General features: G+C 40.2%; 1 protein-coding gene across 3 annotated transcripts; it reads left to right on the top strand.

Annotated features, from left to right (window-relative positions):
* Nucleotides 1-499: 499 nt before the first annotated feature.
* On the top strand, nucleotides 500-22,923 carry CAPSL (calcyphosine like). Of its 3 annotated transcripts, XM_040495281.1 has the most exons (5): nucleotides 500-756; nucleotides 3,610-3,787; nucleotides 4,075-4,284; nucleotides 9,058-9,161; nucleotides 13,585-14,547. In XM_040495281.1, the coding sequence occupies exons 1-4, from the start codon at nucleotides 500-502 to the stop codon at nucleotides 9,157-9,159; spliced, it is 747 nt and encodes a 248-aa protein (XP_040351215.1). In that variant the 3' UTR covers nucleotides 9,160-9,161; nucleotides 13,585-14,547. The 3 variants fall into 3 exon arrangements, with proteins under 3 accessions (XP_040351215.1, XP_040351205.1, XP_040351224.1); XM_040495271.1 differs by lacking the exons at nucleotides 9,058-9,161; nucleotides 13,585-14,547 and adding an exon at nucleotides 22,627-22,923; XM_040495290.1 differs by lacking the exon at nucleotides 13,585-14,547 and having other exon boundaries at nucleotides 9,058-9,503.
* The last annotated feature ends 939 nt before the right edge of the window (nucleotides 22,924-23,862 follow it).

The following is a 23,862-nucleotide window of genomic DNA, read 5'->3' as shown; positions in this document are numbered from 1 at the left end:
GCTTCACTGCACCCACTCTTCTCTTCCTGAATATTTAAATCACAAAAGGCAAACTGCAGAAAAATAAATATTATGTCTATTTGTCAGGAGACAGTGTCTATTTACCCTTTTCTGTCCTCAGAATCTAGGTGTTAATGGACACTAGTCTGTTAATCAAAACATGCTGGTTCCTGGCAGGGATCATTCAGTGTTGAGAATCTCAGTCAAGACAGAAACAATAATAGTTAATATTTAGACCAAAGACGAGAATATTAAATGTGGAGTCAAAGGGGAACATGTAGAATGCTAAATAAGAGAATAAAGCATATAGGGTTGACTCAAAAAGGAGAGTAAAGGGAAGTAAGACTTTTTATTTTATGGCAGGAGGAGGGTTTCAACTATATGAAAGTGTATCTAGGAAAAGCTGTTTATTTATAACTGTTGTCCAGGCTGGAGAAATCAGATGTTCTCTGGACTAAACAAGTAAGTAAGAAATATGCTGAGCACATAGTTGGTCTAAATGAAAGTTGGGAATTCTGAGAGGTTCGAGGCTGTTCCTTGGAGAGGCTGCTGTCACCCTGTAGGCCAGAAGCAGGTGAGAGGCCGAGCTCTGCTAATGTGCTGTGAACTCTTCTGTCAGATGGCGGGCACGGCACGTCATGACCGAGAGATGGCAATCCAGTCCAAGAGGAAGCTCACCACGGCCACCGATCCCATTGAAAGACTCCGACTGCAGTGCCTGGCCAGGGGCTCCGCAGGCATCAAAGGTCTTGGCAGGTAGGGTCCCGGCCATGGGGAGGAAGGACACTGCCAGGTGAGGCTAATACTGGCTGTGTGACCTTGACCGAGTCTTATTCTCCTAGGGTCTCAGTTCCCTATTTGTAAAATGTAGTTTGGAAGACTTGATCTCTGAAGCATCTTGTAACTGTTTTTGGTTCTTAGTCCCAGATTCAGCAAGGCTGTGTCTGAGATGAGAGCACAGCCCCTGGGACAACTTGAAGTGAAGAGAGAGGCGTGCCCAGGTCCCAGCGACACCCAGCAGGATGCGGAGAGGGACTCTGCTAGAAACTGACAATGGAAGCGAGCTTGGAAGAGGGAGGAAGTTGCTTTCAGGCAGTCACATCTTGCTGACCTCCACGGGGCACTGGAATTGCCTGTGGGATATTCACTGCCGGTGGGCTTCTCCCAACTCCATAGGACCTGTCCTCTGGCCCTCTGAGAGTGTGAGAAGTCCTCAGGACCAGGAAACCCAAGGAAAAAGAGATTGTAAGCCTCCAACTGGCAGGATCTCTTTTTAACAGACTGCATGGAATGCCTGCCATGGGCCAGGTGTTTGTATGTTTGTGGGTGAACAAGGCTTCTCCAGGCCCCAGGCAGGACTTAGACTAAGGAAATTGACTGTCACAAAAACCAGAATCTCTGTGGTGATGTTGTAGGTTAGAGAAATACAGGGCACCACAGCAGGGGCATCCGACCTCACATGTGGAGGTTATAGACAGTTTCACTTACAATGAGGAACTTACTGAGCATTGGGGACATCACTTTTAATAGTCTCAAATTCTCAGACTAAGCCTGGCTCTGTCAGAAGCCCAGGCTGTGGGTATGTGGACCCTGGTGGCCCAGGCAGTCACAGTCCAGTGAGAAGACTAGCCCATTTCTCTTCAATACTGTGTCACCCCAACCTACAACCTCCACGTCTTTCATCCTGGAGCCATGTTATTGTCCGTGGTGCAAATCCCTCAGGAACACTGCCCTCTGTCCCACTCACTGGCCCACTCAGTTGAGTCCTTCTTACTGCCTACCCACCCCCCAACCCCTCCTAGCCCTTCCAATGTGAGCCAGTCTATTGGCTCATCCTTGGCCTTTTGCTCCACTGTGTGCTCTGCCTTGGCCTCTTTACTAGTTTTTCCCCTTCCCTCAATCTTTCCTCAACTCAAGTGGAAGCTGCTCCCTAGTTTTCCTCTTCATGGGACCACAAAAGTAAAGTGCCATTTTCATCACATGATGTCAAGGATACATACTGTCAACATGATTTATCGGTATTGGTATTGACCTTGATCACCTGGCTGAGGTAGTGTTTGTCTGGCTTTTCCCATGTAAAGTTACCATTCCTCCCCAACCCCATTCCATACTGGACTGGAAGGAAGGAAGTCTCCATGCAAAGCCACGCTTAGGAAGTGGGGGGTATGCTTCCCTTCTTGAGGACAGAGCGTATGTGCATATTTATTTGGAATTCTACTCAAGGGAAATTTGTCTTTTCTAAATAATATTTATTTATTTATTTAATCATTTATTTAAACCCATATGGACTCATGGATATTTATTTTATACTTTGCGTTACAATTTAACACTATTTTATTGCTCAAACTCTAGAAAATTGAGCTTTAGAAGCTCTTTCAGTTGGCTCCTATGTCCCTTTGACATATCCCCATCATTGTTAAGTTTTTTTATTTGTTTGTTTTGAGTGTTTCCTTACTTTCTGTACAAGATACTCCAAGTTCATCCTGAGTATTTCGTGTCCCAGTCCTAGAATCAGACATTTCTCCAAGAAGCCCGATTCTTTTTATTGGATAATTGCATTAGAAATCAAGATCTAGGCTCTAGATGTACTTGTTGTTACGGTGTATTACTTCTAGGTTCTCTTAGCTGACAGAAGAAGAAAGTATATGTGTAAATATATGTACAATCTATAGATATCTTTATATGTAATCATCTGTGTTTATATTAAGCTAAGCATGAGTTCATACTAATGTCTCCAACTCTAGCCCATTACCACATGCATCCGACCATTTAGCCTCCTCCCCTGGCTTATCTATAAATTCCCATTTCAACAGTGATAAATCCGGCTCCCACCATCTGCCATCTATTTACTTAATTGTTCAATTCCAGTATACCTTATAGCAATGTCAGAATTGTTAACTCAAATCTCCATGGGAAATATTATTATCAACTAGAGTCCAGTGCTTATGTGCAGTTCCTTTTGCCTTTAGTCCTACAGACTCCCATCTCCACAGCTACTTAAGTCAGCACCTTCATACTCCATGGCTCCCCCCCACCCCCTTTCAGTGAGGTTGTTTCAAACTTTTGTAATACAGTTGAGTTCTCTTGTCACTGTGCATTCCTTCCTGGGATCCCCTGACCTCCTAAATAGTTATTTTAAAATTTGTATACATTAAATTTTATTCTTTGTAGTCTACAGTTCTATGGGCTTTAGCAAGTATATCATGTATCCACCATTATAGTTTGGGCTTTAGCACATATATCATGTATCCACCATCATAGAGAATAGTTTCACTGTCCTAAAAATTCCCTGTTGCTCCACCTATTCTCTTCCTTCCTTCCTTTTTCTTTTTATTGTATGTATAGTTTTGCCTTTTGCAGAATGTCATAGAATTAGAATCACATAGTACATTTTCTTTTAAGGTTTTCCTTTTATGAGATTCTGGGAAGAGGCTCTCCAATTTTGGAAGGAGAGTACAGACAAGAATCTAGGGCTTCTGTATTTTACTTTGAATAACGTTGAGAGTGGTTTATTTTTAAATCTTTGTGCTTACATCTTATTCTATGTTCTTTTCTTTCCTGTGTGTGTGTGTGTGTGTGTGTGTGTATGTGTGTGTGCATTTTCTTCAGAGTGTTTCGAATTATGGATGACAATAACAACCGGACCCTTGATTTCAAAGAATTTTTGAAAGGACTAAATGATTATGCTGTGGTCATGGAAAAGGAAGAGGCAGAAGAGCTCTTCCGGAGGTTTGATAAAGATGGAAATGGAACAATAGACTTCAATGAATTTCTTCTCACATTAAGAGTAAGTGGCCTCATGAATCAGTGTATCTTCTGAGTTTGGCTTTCACGTGGTTTGGGTTGGTTATTTTGAGGTTTTGTTTTCAGAAGTTGTTACTGTGCTGTGGAGGAGATGGGAAGGAGATTGATAACAGGTTTAGGGACTTTTTGGAGTAACCATAATGCATGTCATTTAACAGCACACAATTTCATACTACTGAGAGGAATCAGATATTTCATCATATATCTTATAAAAAAAAGCTCATTTGCTTGTGTTGTCTGTGTTTGTGTTTTTTTTTTCTATTTATCTAGCCTCCAATGTCTAGAGCCAGGAAAGAGGTAATTATGCAAGCTTTTAGGAAGTTAGACAAGACCGGAGATGGAGTTATAACGATTGAAGATCTTCGTGAAGTGTATAATGCGAAACACCATCCTAAGTACCAAAATGGAGAATGGACCGAAGAACAAGTATTCAGGAAGTTTCTGGATAACTTTGATTCACCCTATGACAAAGATGGATTGGTAAGTAAAAGAGCTTAATCTAAGTGAAGTTTCTTCTGTGGAATTTGTCATTGAAATTAGGAAATAGGTCCAAAGCCTTAAAAAGTACTTATAGCATATTCATTATAAATAGGAGTAAAATATCTCCTTAGAGACTATTTAGAAAGTTGGCAACTAAAGTGATGATATATGTGTGTGTGATATATGATATATATGTGATATATATATTGGTGAGAGGTCCACATATAGCTAAATACCCATCATCTGAAGAACACAATATTTTGATTTAACACTCCATTGCACGGTTACTTATGTTTACCATACTTAGCCAGCCATATTCCAATGAACTCAACTAGGGTAAAGCCTATTTAACTTCAAAATGAAACCATGATTTAATTTTTTGGAACATGATTCACAAGGTATTTCAAGATATTGAAGTGCTTTTCGCACTCATCCTTACAGTATCATTTGTTATCACACTTTGCTGTGTGGAAATGCCATTTAAGGGAAGCTTTCGGTAAAGGGAATGCCAGATAACAGAATTTACTTCGATTTTGTCTTGAGTAGGCTTGAGATTAACTTGCATTTCTAAACTATAGTGAACTTAAAAACACCTGATCTCCATTAATGGTATCTTCAAGTTATGAACACATAGCTTGGTAGGGTAAGGAATTACATCTCTGCAACTGTGATGTCTCCCCAGGCTGAGATGACAATGTCATCTGTCTTTTATCAACAGGCTTAAGTGGGCTTTTGAACTCAGAACCAGTTCTGGTCTTAGGTGTCCTAAAGGCCCTGATGATGGGGAAGGGAGTGTTCTACTTGGTCCACAGTCAGCACCAGCAGACGCCTGGGGAGGGTTACTGAGAACCCCTGTGTCACACAGGAAGGAGTAGTGGGGCACTGGGCAGGAAGAAAAGATATTAATGATAGGAATAGGAAGCAAGGCTCCCCCTTCTTAAGGGAGTTTCTCCCAACTTTTTCCATGAAACTTCATAGTGAGTCTAATTAGCAAGGGGTTAGGGGAGTAGTAAGGCAACCTTTCTTTCCTTCCTACTGACATTTTCCTGTTGGGGACAGAGAAATACCCTTCATTTTAGTTGAAGGATTAGAGAGGTGGATTAAAAAAAGGGCGGGGGGGGGGGGCTAGAGTCTCAGGGGAGCCTAATGCTTAGGGACAGAAGTAACAGAACCAAACCATATGTTTTCTTCCAACATTGCTGGTCTTTGATCTCTGAAATGGCAGTGGAAAAATAGTCAACTGCCATTTCCCCAAATTAGCCCGCCTCTACATGAGATCCCAGGGTGTACTTGCCTCCTCTCTGCAGGTGGTTCCTTCTCCTCGTTGCCAGGGGAAACCTCAGCTGCTCTTTTCTCTACCCCAAGTCAAAGTAGCCAGTTGTTATGGTTCAACTGATTTAAAGTTCCCACTTCTGTCCCTTTTGACATTTATTTTAACAAGCCATCTTAAGTTCTCAAATACTCATAAAGGTCATTGGGGTTTTTAGTAGTTACAGCATTTGCTATCACCTGACTATCACAGACACTGTGTTAATATCCAGCTGACGGTGCATGATCATCATCCAGGCTACGTATTAATAACGTACATTGCTGGCTGTACTGCAGAACTACAGAATCTGATTATTTTTGGGTGGGGATCAAGGATTTACAGTTTTAGTAAGTACCCCAGATGGCTCTTATTCACATTCATATTTGAGATCATTGTCTCTAAAAGATTCAGAAGTAATTTTTAATTACTACATATAATATGCAAATGAACCTCATTTGGCATAATTATGGAGCTGGATCATTTATTGACTACTTATCTACTGGATATAGTACTAAGGGTCTTAAAATACGTAATGAAAATATTTTTGGAAAGTGATGTGGAATTCAAACTTTTGTTCATTGAATCATATTTTAAACACACAAAGAACTATTGATGTAAACAAACTCCACGATAAATTCTTTTATAAAGAGAAGAATTAGTCCTTAAGTGAGATTTTCCAAATTGAGTTGTTTTATACATTAAGATTTCTTATGGTGAAGCATAGCTAGCTATGCTTGAAGCCAGTGCACTCATATATGGCTAAAAAATGTAGCGGATATCCAAATAAGACAGAATTTAGAATAAGCCAATAAATTTAGCATACTCATTATGATGCTGAAATTTGTGAACTTTTAATAGTTTGGGCTAAGTTCTCAGGTAGTCATAAAAACTCCCGAGTTTGTAGCAGTCATGGATTTTGATGTAATGGATCCTGTGTTAATAATCCTCACACCCCATCCTCAGAGCCCTCTGTACACCAGAAGCCATATGGATAGAGGTATGAAAGCAACCAAATCGTGTATGAAGTGAACCTTCCTCACTCTAATTCTATCCCTAAAACCCACCCTAGTTGGGTGAGATTTTCATTTCTTACTTTTTTATTTTTATTTTTCAATTTTTTAAAATGTTTATTTACTTTGACAGAGAGAGAAGGAGAGAGCGTGTGAGTAGGGGAGGGGCAGAGAGAGAAGAAGACAGAGAATTCCAACCACTGGCAGTGCAGAGCCCAACACGGGGCTCAAACTCACGAACTGTGAGATCATGACCTGAGTCAAAATCAAGAGTGAGACTCTTAACCCACTGTGCCACTGGGGTGCTCCACTTCTTCCTTTTTTTAATATCTAGGTTTGGAAGTTTTCATTTATATATGTTATTTTACAATTACAAATATATTTTTTAGATGTCAGAAGTAGATTAGCCTTTGAGCAAATATGGGTCTTACAGTCTTCTCTCATATAGAAATTTTTTAATAATTAAAAATATTTTAAATACATTACTGAGTGTATATAAATAACCTGAACTTATTTTATGATTTTTCTAATCAGTCTGAAACAGAGAAAAAGGTACTGTGTTCTGTACCATGACTCAAATATTTCCAATGCTCCCATTCAGGACCTTCTCCATTATATAACGAATATTCTGTCAATTCACGGTAGCATAGTCAAGAGGCTGATCAAAAGCAGAGGTGTCCATTCTCTCCATTTTACTAATGTCAAACAAAATAATTAAGTAGGAGTAGTTATTATGACTGAAAATTAATTTACTACAATGAGGGAAAACTTGGGGAAATTATAGGATTTGTCATTCAGGCTATTCTGAGTATAAATTGAGTCTCAGGAAACAAGCAGACACTTCACTAAGAATAATTGATGGCCTTTTCTGAAATGATCAAATATATTAGCTCTGATGTCTGGTTTTATGTAATCTGACTTCTGGAAGGTTTAATGCTGGATAACTGGGAAATGCAAAGGAGGACATACGTAAAGAAATTGAAGAAAGGAGAACACTAATGGTATTCTAATTTTAACAAAAGCTATGCACATATTTATTTCTACTTCCAGACCATCGAAAAGCCCAGCTCAACTATTAGTTCAGTCCAATGACTTTCTTCCTTCTGCTTTTTACTATTTTGTGGGTGGTGGGGCAGGGGGTGAGTACAGGGAGAGAAATTTCGTCCCCTGACTTTTTTTTTCTCTGTTCACTTATGATTACAGTAAAAAAGGCAAGTGGGTCGATCAGCTCATATGATTATTAGAAGACATAAGTAGGCACTCTGGAAGGGGGGTTTTGAATTATTTATGGATTTCACTTTTTGATGTTTTTAATCTTTCATGACATTTAAAATTGAGGGCTGACTAGGGGTGCCTCAGTGGCTCAGTTGGTTAAGGGGCCGACTTTGGCTCAGGTCATGATCTCAAGGCTTGTGAGTTTGAGCCCCGCATGGGGCTCTGTGCTGACAACTCAGAGCCTGGAGCCTGCTTTGCATTCTGTGTCTCCCTCTCTCTCTGCCCCTCCCCCTCTTGTGCACACGCGCGCGCTCTCTCTCTCTCAAAAATAAATAAACGTTAAAAAAATTTTTAATTGAGGGCTAACTAGAGAACAACAAATTTCCCAGCCATTGTTGTTCTGTCTGTGTCCTCCCATGGAAGCAGGGCTGTACTTTGGGTTACACTGATTGCTCACAGAGATCCTTCCAACAGGAAGACAATTCCTTCTCGGAGTCAACTAATCCTGTCAGCTACTATGGTTGAATTGCAGTGTACATATCACCGACAGCTATTAAAAAATAAGATCGATACCTGTTTCTTCTTTCTAGCAGTAAAGTGATATAAAATCTAGCCTGGAAAAACACATTGGTTGCTATACCAAAGAGACAGTTCTAAGAACAGGATGGAGAGAACCCAGGCCAGTGTGAGGGGGCATGGAGGAGGGGCGTCTTTTTTCACTCACTTTGTGCCTTGAATGAGGAATTTCTATCTTAAAAAAGCATGAGATTAAGGAGGACTTAACTATAAATCTATTTCTTTATCCACAGGACAGAATTCCACTTTCTAAAAGGTAACACATTACTTGCCTCGACCCCAGGGCAGGCTGTGTTGTTTCTGATGTGTCACAGAAAGCCTGTACTACCTACGGCTAAAGAAACTTGTTTCTTGCTCTGAATTTCAGTCTCACTGATCCGAACAGATGGGTTCCTGCTCTTAAAGAGAGGCGAGAACCTATGTTTCACTTTCCATTTACGTTGCTGTGGAAATTTTCAAGATTTTCTATTCATCTTCCCCTTGCCACCCATCAAGGCCATCCTCAGCTTGACTCTGCTCTTGTCTGAGATCTATTCTTGATCTGTGTCATTAAAAAGCTTCCTTGACCAAAGTTCCCCTCCCATTTACAGGTACTAGAAATATGCTTCCATTGAAGTGGTGGGAAGCAAAGTTATGTTTTTGTTTCTGACTTTTCCACTGCAGGTGACCCCCGAGGAGTTTATGAACTACTATGCAGGGGTGAGCGCATCCATTGACACTGATGTGTATTTCATCATCATGATGAGAACTGCCTGGAAGCTCTAAATGTAGGATCTGGGGACCAGGGCATTGGGTGCAGCCACATGGCTCCAAATGATTAAACATCAGCCCCAAACCAGGATCACATTTGATTTCATGTTCATCCCAGTGATTCTTCCCTATCAACACACATTGTATTTTCTAGGGCAGGCATGACACTATGTAGTTAACTGTGACTTAACTTCTCTGAAACTGTTTCCTTAGCTCTAATATAGGAATTAATTAAAATAAGATTTGGAAAGCTCTTAGAGCCAGGCTCTAGGATACATACATGTGTCTAATAAACATTAGGTGCCTTCCTTGGCGATTAATAAAAGTCTGAGTATTTTAATTATAATTCCCACCCACACACCCACAGTCTTTCTCCACATCCTTTTAGATGGTTTATTTCTAGGTGTGAGAATTCATCTGTTTTTATGACTGACTGTAAATTTTCTTTAAGTTTATTTATTTATTTGGCAAGAGAGAGACAGAGAGAGGGAGAGAGAGAGAGCTCACAAGCACACATGAATGGGGGAGGGGCAGAGAGAGACAGGGACAGAGAGACAATCCCAAGCAGACTCCATGCTATCATTGCAGAGGAGACAGATGAGGGGCTCAAACTCATGAACTGTGAGATCATGACCTGAGCTGAAACCAAGAGTCAGATGTCTAACTGACTGAGCCACCCAGGCACCCCCCTGACTTTAAGAGCTTCAGTTACAAATTGGGTACCAGAAGAGAACACACATTAGCCTCAATTTTTATACCTGAATCTTGAGTTTCTCTGCCCGTGGTTTAGGGAAGCCTTGGTGTGGTGAATAGATTAGAATGACATTTTTGGGTCATCTAAAGCTTCTGTGAGATGGGAGGCCATTTCCTTGAGCAGTAGAGCTAGGACCATCCCTGTGGTTAAAATTTGAGGCTGGGCTGTGCTCTCAGATTTTATGGGGGACCTCTTGTTTAGTGAGTGAGCAGATTGTATCATCAAACCTTTGTCCGGTGGAATGTTCACCATGGGCCTGCCATGGGCCAATGATGTTGACATTCCCACCATCACAAGAGGGTGGGGTATGACATAGACAAGGGTCACAGGCCTACTCCAAAGAGTGTGTTCCATCTTGACACTTTATGGCCCAAAGTATTCTCCTTCCAGCTCTAAGCTTTGGCTTTATATCGTCAATGTGCAAGAATCTCCCCATGAAAGACTTCGAAGCAAAGGCAGCTTCAGCTGTTAGGAAATAGATGTTGAAACTATCACTCTCCTTCTATGTGTTCTGTGTCTGGGGTCAGAGATAAAAACACAGTGGTCAGCCCTTTGGCTGTGATGCTGGAGGTAATAACCACCTGCCTTGTTATCAGGGCCATCCTTTTTTGTCTCCTCTGTCCCTGGCTGTACTCATCCCCTGGCTTGGGGGCATGCATTGGGATAATAGTTAAGATCCCATGTATTTAAGTGGCTCTAGAATTAGGGTCAAGCACACTTGCCATATTTTGTACTAATTCACTTGTTTACTTTTATCTCACAGACTTGGAAGTCTAGATCAAGATATACTTTGATTTAAAATTTGTGTTTAGAGCAGGTGTTTCCAGATGAGAATCATGGCAGTTTGCTTGTTGTCAAGAAGCCAAACTCCCACAGACTCTGACGACAGACTGGAAAAGTGACCTTTTTCTTGAGGATGGGAGCACCCCCAAATTTTGGGAAGCTAGTTTTTCAGAAATTAATTACACAAGTTTGCTTTTCCACTGGACTTATTTTCTAGGCTTATATAAAGATTGGAAGGCTGAAAGATGCCAAGTATTATGAAGAAATATGTAGAAATGAGGCAGAAATCCAGTAGAAATTGTGATGGGCTGTATCAGAAAAATATCCATGTTTTCTGTAACCTGTACTTTGCCAGTCATGGCTAAGGAGAGGTTCCTGGTTTCCTGGCCATGGGCAGTTTCAAGCCTACTGCTCTAGATAGATCTGTGTCTTTGATTCTAGGAATGACTCATACCTCTGCTTAACTGGGGACATAGAGTTAGCATGTGATTCTGAACAAGGACTAGGTCATAGCTATCAGCTTCGTCTCCCCCAGTCATATTTTTACTTCCTGTCTAAATGGGGCACAGGCCATTCTCTCAGATTTTAGATAACACGTGCCTCACAGTCTGTTTGGTCACATTCAGTTATCTCTCTTCTAGCAGGTCAGGTTGTGGGCCCAAAAGTGAGGATTCCCCCAAGGGCCTCTCCCCTACCCCCCTCCTCCCTCCACCCCTGTAAACAAGATCTAGCAAGTTGATCATCAAGGATCACTCCACTCCTATTTTGAGGCTTCTCTGTGATTTCTGGCCTAGTCAGAAATTTAACTCGATTATTATAAATTTAACTGTATTATAAATTTAACTCATCATTTAACTCTATTCCTTCTGGTAGCAGTGGGAGGAACAGAGAAGAGTCATTTAAGAAAAATCATTTGCTAATACTTTTCTGGATGTAGTTTTTGTTTATCTGACTTTCACAATTTAAATTTTACTCCATTTGCAAATTAAAAAGTAAGTACCGAGGTCAGAAGATAAAACACGATAAAAAAATCTCCAAAATAACCCGTAGGAGCACCTTACCTGTTGGGTCTGAACCCCAGAGAGCAAGTAAACATACAAGCCAAAGATAAGAGGGTGAATTTAGTAGCTTCTCCTGAAACAGAAACAGTGTATGTGAATATTCTGAGAATCGTAATTGCTCAGAATAAGCCACCAATATCAGTACTGTATCTGGATTCTAGCTCCCCCTAAAGGCAACCCTAGGGAGGAAAGGAGGGGTGACCCTAACTCAGGGGCTGGTTCACTCCTGCTTGAGTTCCCTTCACTCAGGTGACTCTCTTCAGGGGCTGGTTCACATCCTGCTTGAGTTCCCTTCAGAAGCACAGCTGAGTAACTCAAGAAACGTTGGTGTCGTAGTCTAGGGCAGAATTCCTCCTGTCATTCTGCACGGCTAATTTTCTGACATTCATAGCCATTCAAACCTTGATAGAATTTTTCTTCCCAGACCCAAATGGCTGATGTATGGCTGTTGGTTTGGTGGCAGCATGGAGTAACACTTCATACCCCAGTAGCAGCTTTCTAAGGCAGAGCTGCCCCCCCCCCCCCCAAGTAGGCTGTAGATTGGCTTTGTCACATCACAGTGTTAGAGTGAATACATCCCACTGGTAAATATGTATTGAGTCACTGCTATGTGCCCTGTTCTATTCTAGGCTGTGGGGATAGAGGAAGGAGCTAGAATGAATGTAAATAAAACCACTGGCTTTCAAACCAAACTAATAGCCCAGAGCTAAGATATCAGAGAGGAAACATAGGCACTGAAGCCAAGACAGTTGCAGCCCTTTATATGGCAGTGTGTTGCAGAGCATGTAGTAAATTTGTTGAATGTAGACAATCTATCAAGACAATGTCAGGAAAATACTCTTCTGTTCTTGGAAGCAGACCATTGTGTCTGCCTTTCACTTCTCTTGGCCAGTGTGGATTGCCTCACTGAGCCACAAGAGTACAAGCAGGTAGTGATTCAAGCCTCTTTAGGCACCCAACAGATGGAATTTGTTCTGCTGATGTTTAATCAAGTGGAGAGATGAAATTAACCAAATGCATTTTTGGCTGGTGTGTGGGTGCCTTTCTGCTCCCCTTTCATGAAATTCTACTAACACCTCTGAGCGCTATACCCTTTTGGATTTATGCACAACTCTCTGGGGCATAGAGAATCATGGCAGTTCCAATTTCTCACTTCAGTCCATAGAATGGCTTTCTTGGAAATTATGGGCTGTTCTTTTAAATCAAGAGCTTGTTGAAAGAAGCAGCAAAGTTTTACATTTCAGAAATGCTTATGATTCAAGGAAAAACAAAGGGGCCAAGGATCTGATAGGTTGTCATATAATGTTATCTTCATATAATTGATCTTTTTGAAAACCAATGTCTCTAAGCATGATCCTACTCTTCCAGGTCGCTGATGTGGAAACTATATAACCTTGATGGGGATAGCCAGTTCTTTTCTTCTCATAAAAAAGCTCACTAAATGAATCCTCTAAAATTATGTCTTGTAAAACAGATGACGGGTGAAATCTGTTGGAAGAAACATAAACAAATGATTGATGGGGGTTCTGAGAACACTGCTGTGTGAGAAGAGTTCTTTTGCCACCTCAGTTGGTGCGGTGAGAGGTTGTGGTGAAGCAGCTCTTCCTCTCTGAGAATAGCATGACCTTCTTGTTTTATTTTCACACCTGCTTCGCCAAAGCCAGTATCTTCCCTCAGCAGAATAGAGTGGAAGGTGCTCGTTAGGAGTGCAAGACACTGAAACTATGAGCCACCAACCATTAGCTGAGGTTTTGATAATGGACCTGGCAACTACCAGAAAGGTATATTGTATCAGGGAAAGAAAAATCTCCTAATGTAATGGTCTATTTTCTTTTGTTCTAGATTCTTCTTCCTCTTCATAAGTGGAATTTATTTATGGTTTCTCTGGAGTGTTACACAAATCCTAGCAGCCATTGAACACGGGTGATGCAATTTCTGTTTCACCAAAGTTCCTGTGAGCGCCGTGGGTTTCCTGTTCCCACTCTCACTCCCAACATGGGGTCAAGTGGCAGATAGCCAAGATATGCACAGGGTCATACCCATTACGCTGCCCATGTAACTATCATTCATCTCCAGTTTCATTCTGCTCTAGGTCCCATAATAAATTTAAGATGGACCCTGTGACTCAGAGCTCAAGCACCTGAAATTTGAAGCCAGACCTGAGTATGTAGCTTGTAATCCTGTCATGAAAGACTTGAGTTACTTTTTCTTTTTTCTTTTTTTTTTTTTTTTTACCAACCTTAAAATTTGGCGCTCAGACACTGGTATTGATTCTGGGAACATCTCCATCTTCAATTTGAAAGGTTTGAGTTGCTTGTCTCCTAGAAACACTTAGGCTACATGCGGAACTGATGACAATCAGTGCTCAGAGAGAGCCTTAGAGCAGGAAAGGAACCCATAATTGAGAGAAAATGACAGATGGCAGGGTAGTTTGCTCTTGCCACGGTTATAGGGAGCCCCAAAAAACTTCCGTCTTGATGGGATAAAGTGCAACAGAAATGCAGGGCATTACCAAACGTCAGGCACTGACTTAATGAGACCCAGATCATTCTTTTAGTTTCCAAGGGGGACTGGAAATTAAATTCTGTTCCACAGATTGCATACTTAGTCATGCCTCAAATCTCATTTAGCAATATCATTCAGCATTCATTTATTTAAGATTATCTTTGAAGCTGCACAGTAAATACCATAAATCACCATTAATTTAACTGTGCTAATTGAGTTCATTTAGATAGGGTTTGAATGAAAATTTACTTTTGTTTCATCTATACTAAAGAGAATGAGCAGGTCAGTATATAAAGATTATAGGAGGGGCGCCTGTGTGGCGCAGTCGGTTAAGCGTCCAACTTCAGCCAGGTCATGATCTTGCGGTCCGTGAGTTCGAGCCCCGCGTCGGGCTCTGGGCTGATGGCTCAGAGCCTGGAGCCTGTTTCCGATTCTGTGTCTTCCTCTCTCTCTGCCCCTCCCCCGTTCATGCTCTGTCTCTCTCTGTCCCAAAAATAAATAAACGTTGAAAAAAAAAATTTAAAAAATAAAAAATAAAAAAAAAAGATTATAGGAGCTGTGCCTACCTACGTTCATGTGTGTTTTATAGGTACTTGGAGATATCTATTTGCATATGAATGCCATTAGTAGACTAGTCCTAAAAAGTTCCCACATATCTCAAAACCGTCCTAGGCCAATTGTTTGATGGCAAAGCTTTATTTATGCAACTGTACGTAACACAAACTATTTTCTAGATATTGAGGCATTCCTATATGTAAAACCTATCCTGATTGTATTTTAAATAGAAATTGAAGCTGAAAAAACAATGTTTTATAAGGCACAATTTCCATGACATTTATGCTATAAATTTTAAAATATTTTGTTTAAAAAGTTATACATGCTTATAGTAGTAAGCTACATATGCATTGAAAGTAAGAATTTGTCATAAAAGCAATAGTTAGGATATTACTTCAAGGAACCAGAAATTGAGAAGTTTTTGAGTTACAAAATTAGATATGGTTTAAATATATAATACCAACTTTGTCATTGTTATTTTATCATACCGTGCCTTGCCATTAACATGATTCTGATTTAATAGAATTTCTTCAATTTAAGGCTGGAAAACATTAACGACCCTTGTACTAAAAGAGTTCATCTAGTTTTTATTTCTGTTTTAAGGTCTTTCTAAAATCTATTTCTTCTTAATTAGCTAACATGTTACATATCATGCTTCTTTAAAAGTTTACTTCCTAGATGGTGCTTTTGGATCATTTAAAAATGTTACGTGTGTGATATTTCAGTTTCAGGTTATGGAATGTATTCTTTGAAAATGATAAGGCCCTGTTCAAACTGTACTTGCTCATGTTTTTAAAAGAACAAAATGTAATCCACCTCCCCCCCAAAAAAACCCCACATTATTTTGACAGCCAAGAATGAGAGTTTGAAAATTATATGTTAACATTCATTTTCTTGCAGGCTTGGACTACTTCTGTCTAGTGGGCCAAGCAAGTTCCCACAATGCTCAGCCTCTGAGTGGTGCCCCTAGGACTGTGGGCAATAGAATTATTCTATGCGTTGGTATTGAGGAATGGGGGTGGTTAAGAGGGATGAGAGAGAAATGGAACCTAGGGGCTGATTCCTGCTCTTTTACTTTCTCGTTTCCCATTGTAGGAGGCACAGGGCCAACTATGAAATGCTAACATGTATCCTGACCAAATTGAGAAATTGGCCTTCTAGCACTTCTTATATGGCTAGTTCCTTGCCCTCTGCTATTGAACACCAGGCATCATGGATTCCTGGGTGACCAAGGATCCTGGAAAGTGCCCCCACTCTCTAGTTCTATCCTTACTTATGTGATCAGTCTAAACTTTCCCTAAAGAGCTTTTTATCTGTGCATTTATGCTGTAAATTTCTCTATCCTAATGTACTAATAATAATCACAGGTGCAATCATCCAAAGGATGCTCTAAAGTAGTGCTTTCTCATAGAAACTTTTGTGATGATGGAAATATTCTACATCTGTGCTCTCCAAGATGTCAGCCACTAGCCACATATGGCTACTGAGCAGTTTAAATGTGGCTAGTTCAACTGAGGAATTCAATTTTTCATTATGTTTAATTTTAACTAATTTAAATTTAAAAAGCCATATGTGACTAGTGGCTACTGGATAGCACAGTTCTAAACATTTTTTATCTTAATGCAAAAAAAAAAAAAAAAAAAACAATGGCCAGTGGGCTGGCAAATCTTGCAAATGCCCCACCTTAGAGGGGAAAGGAAAACCAGGTACCCTGATCCCCAATTACCTGAGTTTCTTGATTGTCAATGGCAATTCAGACTCAATAGAAAACATTTCAGGGAGAATGTAAAATGCTCTACTAAGATTCACATGTTTTGACACCATTTCCTTCTTTTCCCCTTGCTTTATCCCCCGCCCCCAACCAGGTTTCAAAAGAAGAATTTTTGAACTATTACGCTGGTGTTAGTGCTTCTATTGACACCGACGCCTATTTCATTTTAATGATGACAAAATCATGGAGATTATGACACTGTCTATTAATTCTTTTGGAAATCATGGACTCTCAGAGAGTGGAATGACTTTGAAAGAAGTCCATTGCTATAGATTTTTGATAAGATATAAACTGAAGTTTCTGAAAAAGCTAGCCTATGAAAAGCAATAGATCTTCAGTCATCTTAATTGCCTGGAACATATCCATATTCTTAAATGCCTAGGATATATATTTAAATCAGAAAGAAAGGAAGAACAGAAGGAAGAAAGGAAGCCATGGAGTGAGGCTGGAAAGTGGTTCTTAGCTGAAATCATGTATTTCTTGTTATAGTTGTTTCTCTTATAGGTGTACATGTAGGTGGTTCCCCAACTTTCACTTATTTGTTGTCTTTGGAGTCTTTAGCAGGAGGTGATGATAAAAGGATTGGAGGAACATCTGACTGTGTAAAATATCCTGAGCTTACTTATTTTAATGTGTCTCTTGGTGAATGCAAATAAAATTTATTTTATTCTGAAATTTAGTGGCTTTTTTACCCCCCTATTTTCATATTTTGATCCAGGGATTTAAAGTTAGCAAATTCCCACACATGAATGAACGGGGACATAAGTGATTCTGGGGACAAAAGGAGGGTGAGCTCAGCTGGCCCTCTTAGTTGAAGTCTGGGTTTTCATGGAGTGGGATCACTTCCTGGGTTGGCCTATTAGGATGAAAAGCAGTGCACAGGGAAATCGATGGGCTTATAAGAAGCCTTGGATACTTTCTGGAGCTTTAAGGTAAATTGATGAGGAGGACTTTGAAAATGTTTTGGGAATTCATCTTTGGAACCTACATTTAGGCTCCTTCACAAGGCAGGTGATAGATACCAGGTTTCCGGACCCATTTCTCTTCCTCTAATATCTGCTTCTCAGGAAACAAAAGTGGCTGGGAATTGATTACTCATATAACCACAGGCTCTTCACCTTGAAAAGATGAAGAAATGAAGTGGGAGAGGAGAGGAAAGGCTGATGCTGTGCTTCTCAAACTTAAAAAAAAATTTTTTTTTAAATACTTATTTATTTTGGGAGAAAGAGAGAGTGCAAGTGGGGGAGGGAGAGAGAGAGAGAGGGAGAGAAAGAATCCTAAGCAGGCTCTGCCCTGTCAGTACAGAGACCAACATAGGGCTCAAACTCACAAACCATGAGGTCACTACCTAAGCCTAAACCAAGAGTCAGACACTCAACCAACTGACTACCCAGGTGCCCCACTTCTCGAACTTTAATGAGTACCCAAATCACCAGAGACTCTTGTTAAAATGCTGATGCTATTTCAGAAGGCTGGATTGGGGTTCAAACTTTAACTTGTTAACAAGCTTCTCTGTGATATTGATGCCTCTGGTTTTCAGGTAACACTTCAAGTTACAATGGATAGAGATACCAGCCTGTATATTTCCAGTACTTATGGTTTATTTTTCCATCTCTAGTTGGCCATCATAATTTGTGATTTTTGACTGCTGAGCCATCCTTTCTTTGTCTTGAAGTTCTGAAAATATGAAGGAAGCATCAAGAAAATGTATGTGCCTCGCAGGCATGTGTAGGAGAGAAATAGCACTTCCAAGAGACCTCGTGTGGTGACATTCTAATTGGAGAATTTCTCACAGCCCAGGGCTGAGTCCCACAGCCTTCCAGCTTCGAGCATCTGAATGTGTCAGTCCACCGAGAGTAGGTCGTTGCTCAAGAGGGACTACACTGAGCAAGCTCATAGCAATCGTTGCTAAAACTGGAATGCCAAGCCATTCAACTACTATGGCATGTTAGGGTAATGTTTGATGTGGGAAACAAACCCTAAAATTTATAAAAGTTCAAACAATGGATATTTAGTTTTCATTCATGAAGCAGTATTATGTACCAGCTGTTTGTGGTCGATGAACAGCTTTCCTCTGTGTAGTGATTCTGGGTTGCAAGATTCCTCCATTTTGTAGTTCGGCTGTTTTTCCAGGGTTTTGTAGTCAATGATATTCATGTGCCTGAAGAACAAGAGTGTATAGAGGAGACTGAACAACTCTCTGAAAAGCTGTGGTCTGGAAGGGACACCCTCTCTTCTGCTGGCATTTCATTTCATGATAACTAGTCACATGATTACATAGAATGCAGGGGAGGCTGGGAAGCGTAGTCCTGGTCAGGGAATCTCCTTGCTGGTGAAAATATATCTAACATAAGGTCAATACAAATTTTAGTGGACTACTAGCTGTCTCTGCCACTTAAAACAGCAGTCCCCATTGCCTTCCATTTTCTTAGGGAGGCATGCTTGGTGGTCTCAGTAACCCATGTGGAGTAAGGTATTTTCCAGGTTGAAGGAGTATGGAATGGAGGTCTTTCTATCTTTAACCATGTTAACAACCAAGAAAACAACTTCTACAACCGTATCTGGTAATGATTTCCCACTTAGCGAGTCTTGTCACTTGGGCTTTTATGGCTCTATTCCTGACCTTGAAATTCGTGCTAAGACAACACTGAGGCAATTTTCTTGTTTCATATTGGAGGGGAAAATTAAATCGTAAGAGAATGATCTTATCTGTAGATAAATCAGCAGAATAATCATCTTGATTTAATAAATCATGGGAAGGTTTTGGGGTTTGCAAGTATTATATATTGATAATTAAAGTGGACTGTTATTACAGATAGAAATTGTAGGGAACAGTTTTAGAATCAAGTAGAGTTAAAAATCAGGATATCATTAGGATATTAGCCCTAACATATAATACCAGCTGCTAAAAATGGTAGGAGGGGAGATCTTACTTTTTTTGGTTGCAGGAGTTCAGGTAGTAGACGTTTGCACATGTTCCTTACTTTCACTTGAAATTATCAGATCCAAAATAAAATTCATTACTCCTTTCCATGCCCTCCATTAACCTCCCCCCACCATCTGCTACTTACACCAAGGATGCTTCTATTTCAGTCTGCGTCTTCAGCTACATGAGCAAGAAATCCCAGGATCTTTGCTCCCTCTCTTTCCAAGAGGCAGAATAAAGGTGGTTAAGAGTTCAAATGCCAGAACCAGTCTGCATGGTTTAAAATCTGACTCTGTGTGGATTACTAGCTGTATGATGTTGGGCAAATTACTTGACTTCTCAAACCTCAGTTTCCTCACCTGTTAAGTGGAGATAATAGTAACTACACCACAGGATGAGGATTAAATGAGTTAATATATGGAAAGCACTTAGAACTTTACCTGATGCCAGGTAAGTAAGCTATGTAGAAGTGTGTGTTATTATTTTGCATCACTTTTGAGAGTCATCTGATTATATTTTAGGGTGTCCCTTCTCTCCTTGTCCACTGTACATGTTCAGTTCCTCTTACCTCAAACTCAGAATGGTCCCCAGATAAGTCCTTACCTGCAGTCCTTTACCTTTTCCTCCACCCTTCACATTGATACCAAGATGATTTTTCCTAAGCCTCAGGTTCACCCATATCACTTCATTTCTTAAAGATGTTCAGTAACTCCCCAAGCCCATTTAAAAGTTAAGATATCTTGGCATGGCATTTAAGGCCTCCCTGATTTGTCCTGACCTATATATTTACAGACATCTGTCCCATCACATCCTTCATGTTTTCCATGCTTTGGTTATACAGTGTGTTCTCATAAAGAATTTCTCTGGTGTTTGTCCTGGGTTCTTGGAGCATGAGCTTCTAAAATTTCCCGAGTGAGAGCATGTCTTTGTTATGTTAACAAGGTGACCCAGAGTGAACACCTAGACAGTTTCAGGATGGAGACTGCTCACCAGAAAGCTGTACCATATGATGAAAGAGTTAGAACTTTGGGCCAGCCCACCTCTGAAAAGGGGAGGGGTTCTGGAGACTGAGTTCAGTTTCACAGACAATGATTTAATCAAGCATGCCCACATAAGGAACTCCAATAAAAACTCTTAATACTGAGTCTCAGTGGCACTTGCTGGTTGGTGAACATATTGATTTGCTGGGAGTGTGACATCCCATGATTTCAGAAGAAGAGAAGAGAGCACTCTGCATTTCCTCTCAGACTTTGCCTTACATGTCTCTTTATCCTCCTGATTTGCATCCTTTATAATGAAACTGTAATTGTCAGTAAGCATAATGCTTTTCTGAGTTCTGGAGTCATGTTAGTGACTTACTGAAACTGAGGGTGTCATACGAACCTGCATTTTGAACCAAGTGGCTATAAACTCAAGGCTGTAATATAAAAATCCTGCCTGAATTTGTAGCCTGCCCCACAGAATTCAGACTTAAGACTTCATCAACTCTTACCTGATGCCAGCTTGCCAGCTTGCTCTATGGACTTTCCAGCCCTCACAATCATGTGAACCACTTTCTTAAAGTAAATCTATATATAGTTCCCTCTCTCTCTCTCTCTCTCTCTCTCTCTTTGTCTCCTCTCCACCGCCCCCTCCCCCCTCCCCTAGCCTACATTAACACACACTATTGGTTCTGTTTCTTTGGAGAACTCTGACTAATACTGATGTGCGAACAGCCCTGAAGTAAGAAGTAAACATCTGAAGTAAGAGCATTCTTGTTGGAGACTGTCCTCTATCACTTGAGGGGCCTGTCCTAACTCTGAGTGGTTAGTACCAGAATTGATTTTCAGTACACTCAGTTGGGGTTGAAGCAGCATAACAAGCTGAGTGATTCTTTGCTAAACTGGCTCAAATCTCAAGGCCCAATTCAAAAGATAAAGTCTTTACAAAGCTTTCCACAATCTTCCAACCAGATTGACTTCCTCTTTCATTATTCTATTCCTCTTTTACTGAATATATATGTGTCTTTATATGACAGTCTGCCAGTCAGATGTATAAGAAATTTTACTTTATTTTCTCTAATAGACTTTCAGACTTGGAGCATTCCTCCATTCAAGATGGCTGGCAGAAAATGTAGCTTAAGTCTTTCCTGGGACTTCCACTTAAGGTTTTTCTATGGTTCTTAGATCTGGCATGCAGGGGAGGGGCAGGATATAATCTCAGCTCATACAGGCTATCCTTGAGACATCTACTGTTTTTCAAGGTCTCTTAAGTCCATTGAATTATGGCAGCTTCTCTACCATACTTGGGAAATGACAACTTTGAGAAGCTACTGATGGGGTAGATGAAGAACTCACTTTCGAGACATCTGTGGATATCTAAGTGAGGAATCTAACAGGAAGTTGGATATTCATCCATTAAACCAACAAGTATTTACTGAGAAAATATTCAGTATTATCAGTGAGTAATATCTTAGGTGCTGGGGATTTAACCTTGAACAAAAGACATATGATATATTTACTTGTGGAAGTTCAAATTATTAGACATGATTCTAAAGTTCAGGGTGTTGGTCTGGATGGATAGGAAAATCTTGAAGAGACAGTGAATGTAATGAAAAAAGCAAAGGTACAAGAGATATCAGATGACTGAAGGGGCAAAGTTCTGGAGTAGGAGGGAAAGATGGAATAAAGGACTTAATGGTTGATTTGGTCTTCTACTGACAGAGGGGCATCTTCTCCTTTGACTGGGAGAACAGTTGTTAAGGATTTATGGGAATTTGGGAGCTTGTAGATGGAAATAGAGAAGAAAAAGAGTCATGGCCCAGTTTTCTCAAAGCAAAGGCAAAAACATCTGCTGGGAATGAGGAGGACTGAGATTCAATGGGGGACTTGGGGAGGTGGAGATTTGGCAGTAGTCATGGAGGTCATTGGAAGGGAAAAGATGCTGCCAAGCACAAATAAAGGAAAGCACAAATTTATGTGGACACCATTTTGGCAGAATTATGAGATTTTTCAACCAGGATAGTAAAGCAGATAGGATAAAGAAGAGATGTGAATCATAGAGATGTGTCATATTGAAATAGGACTTTAGCTATCTCCATTTTGACCTCAATGTGTACTTTCTACCTAATTAGGTTCTGTTTTTCCAGCTTATCTCTGAACTCAGGCAAAAGACCTGCCAGGAAAAGCATCCCATAATGGGAACCAAAACCACATCTTCAAGCAATAACTGCCCTGATGCTAGCAAGACCCCACATAACTGACCCCAAAGCAGTGATTGACCTGACCTTTACTTCTCACCTACATGTACCCACCAACTTTTGTTCCATATTTTCCTTATATAAACCTAGAAGTATTTTTTTTTTTTTACTTTGGAGACAGCCTCGGGGACATCAGACCTCTGTCTTCCTGGCCTCACTGAAATTAATTCCTTTCTTGTTTCACCACTGTTCATCTCTCTGCCTTTGGATTTTGTCAGTGATGAGTGGCCAAACCTGGTCTATTTGGGATTCCTGGAGCCAGGTGCTCTTTTGCACCCTTGGGCCCTGGTTACAATTTCATCTTGTTCCATAGTATCTATCTCTGCAATTTGCACACAAGAGGTGCTCAATGAACTGTGCTGGAATTCAGTAATTATTTAAAAGATAGGAGGATAGGGTTTCCGATTCTGTGTTTCCCTCTCTTTCTGCCCCTCCCCCGTTCATGCTCTGTCTCTCTCTGTCCCAAAAATAAATAAACGTTGGAAAAAAAAAAAAAAGATAGGAGGATAGGGAAATCTTGAAGTTCACTGTTGTGTCACCCATAACACAAGGAAGAAATCAGATGATGACTCTGGAACAGTAGAATCTCATTTTTTTCTTGAATAAATCAGTATCAATGTTATTCTAGAAAATTAAACATTACATAAAGAAATGGAAGTTTTAATTCCAAGTAAGAATTATATTAAGAAACATTTTATTCTTTTAATTATTTTTTTTATGATAATAAAACATATATACTCCCTTCCAAAAGGAAAAGAAGACAAATGTAGTAATTGGAAAATCCCTTACTTTTATGTAGTAATCTATCATTCCATTCTTCTCCTTATTAATAACCACTGAAAACATTTTGGAGCTTTGCCTTCAAAGTTTTGCCTCAGAGTTTTTCTGAGCATATTCTAACTCTAATTTTCTTTCTCTGTGTATATATACTTTTTTTAAAATATATTTTGTAGTAGACACTTTTGTTTGCTTCTTTAACATCCTTTATTTCCTTCCTCTCACCCCTATTTTGTCCAGGTTCCCATCTCATCCCCAGGTCCAGAAAGTGAGCCATTTCCAAGCCAGTCAGTGCATGGCATTCATTAGTGACTGGCACTGGTCTAAGGATATACACATGACTTTAGC

This window comes from Herpailurus yagouaroundi, unplaced genomic scaffold (genome assembly GCF_014898765.1).
Source record: "Herpailurus yagouaroundi ecotype Mexico unplaced genomic scaffold, PumYag 29, whole genome shotgun sequence".
Taxonomy (NCBI): domain Eukaryota; kingdom Metazoa; phylum Chordata; class Mammalia; order Carnivora; family Felidae; genus Herpailurus; species Herpailurus yagouaroundi.
The sequence above is the reverse complement of the archived record's forward strand: the minus strand, read 5'-3'. Positions and strand labels throughout refer to the sequence as shown.